The following is a 1311-nucleotide window of genomic DNA, read 5'->3' on the forward strand; positions in this document are numbered from 1 at the left end:
CCGCAGCTGCCGCAGTTCCGCACGCAGTACGTGCGCCGGCGCTCTCAGCTGCTGCGGGAGCGGGCTCAGGGCGGGCACCTGGCGGGCGATGCCCGGCGCTGGTACCTGCGGCTGCGGGCGCGGCTCCTGGCCCAACGGTACGGGGCATTGTCTGAGCCTGGGAGCTGCCGCAGCGCCCTCCGAGCCAGCAGGACCACGCTCGACCGCATGGAGGTACCTGGGGGGGTCAGAAACACACCTGGGCACACCTGAGAGGGTTTGGGGTACACCTGGACACACCTGGGATAGGTACATGGGGTTTGGGACACACCTGGGATACACCTGAGGCAGTGGGGACACACCTGGGACACACCTTGGTACACCTGGGTACACCTGGGATAGATGCACAGGGTTTGGGACACACCTGGGATACATCTGGATACACCTGGGATACACCTGGGCACACCTGGGCACACCTGGGGGGGTTTGGGACACACCTAGGATAGGTTCATGGGGGTTGGGACACACCTGGAATACACCTGGACACACTTGACGGATTTAGGACACACCTAGGATACACCTGGGATAGGTACACGGGGTTTGGGATACACCTGGGGCACACCTGGACACACCTGGGACACACCTGGGGCACACCTGGACACACCTGAGGGATTTGGGACACACCTGGACACACCTGGGATGCATCTGGGCACACCTGGGATATATCTCGGTACAGCTGGGATACACCTGGGGACACCTGAGCTACACCTGGGACACACGTGAGGGGATTTGGGACACACCTGGGACACACCTGGACACACCTGGGCACACCTGGACACACCTGAGGGATTTGGGACACACCTGGGGCACACCTGGACATACCTGGGACACACCTGGGCACACCTGGAAGGCCCCGCCCCTGTTTTGAGAAGGCTCAGGGCGCCCCTGGGAGGGACAGTACCCATTTGGGGGGTTCCCACCCCATTCTGGGGGCCCTGGGGTGATCCCACCCCATTTCTGGGGGTCCTGGGAGTGTCCTATCCCATTTTATGGGGTCCCATCCCATTTTTTGGGGGTCCCTCCCCAATTCAGGGGTCCTGGGGGGATCCCAACCCAATTTGGGGATCCTGGGGTGGTCCTGTTCCCATTTTTCAGGGGTCCCTCCTCAATTCAGGGGTCCCTCCCCATTTTTCGGGGGTCCCCACCCCCCTGACCCATCTCCCCCTCCCCAGTTTGGGGGTCCCCTCCCCCCTGACCTGTGTCCCCCTCCCCAGGATTTCGAGGAGGACCCGCGGGGGTCCCGGGGGCACCGGCGCTCCCTGAGCCGCAGCT

General features: G+C 63.3%; 1 protein-coding gene across 1 annotated transcript in view; it reads left to right on the forward strand.

Annotated features, from left to right (window-relative positions):
* Positions 1-3: 3 nt before the first annotated feature.
* WDR13 (WD repeat domain 13) overlaps positions 4-1311 on the forward strand; it is a gene marked incomplete at its 5' end in the record, with an annotated part of 10268 nt that continues 8960 nt past the window's right edge. Inside the window, 2 exons of the mRNA XM_057388642.1 lie at positions 4-213; positions 1254-1311. The exon at positions 1254-1311 is cut by the window's right edge and continues 1 nt beyond it. Of these exons, the coding sequence (XP_057244625.1) occupies positions 4-213; positions 1254-1311 (268 nt within the window). The remainder of the gene's footprint in view (positions 214-1253) is intronic.

Source organism: Malurus melanocephalus, unplaced genomic scaffold, assembly GCF_030028575.1.
Source record: "Malurus melanocephalus ecotype Western Australia unplaced genomic scaffold, MMel_1.1 scaffold_2217, whole genome shotgun sequence".
Taxonomy (NCBI): domain Eukaryota; kingdom Metazoa; phylum Chordata; class Aves; order Passeriformes; family Maluridae; genus Malurus; species Malurus melanocephalus.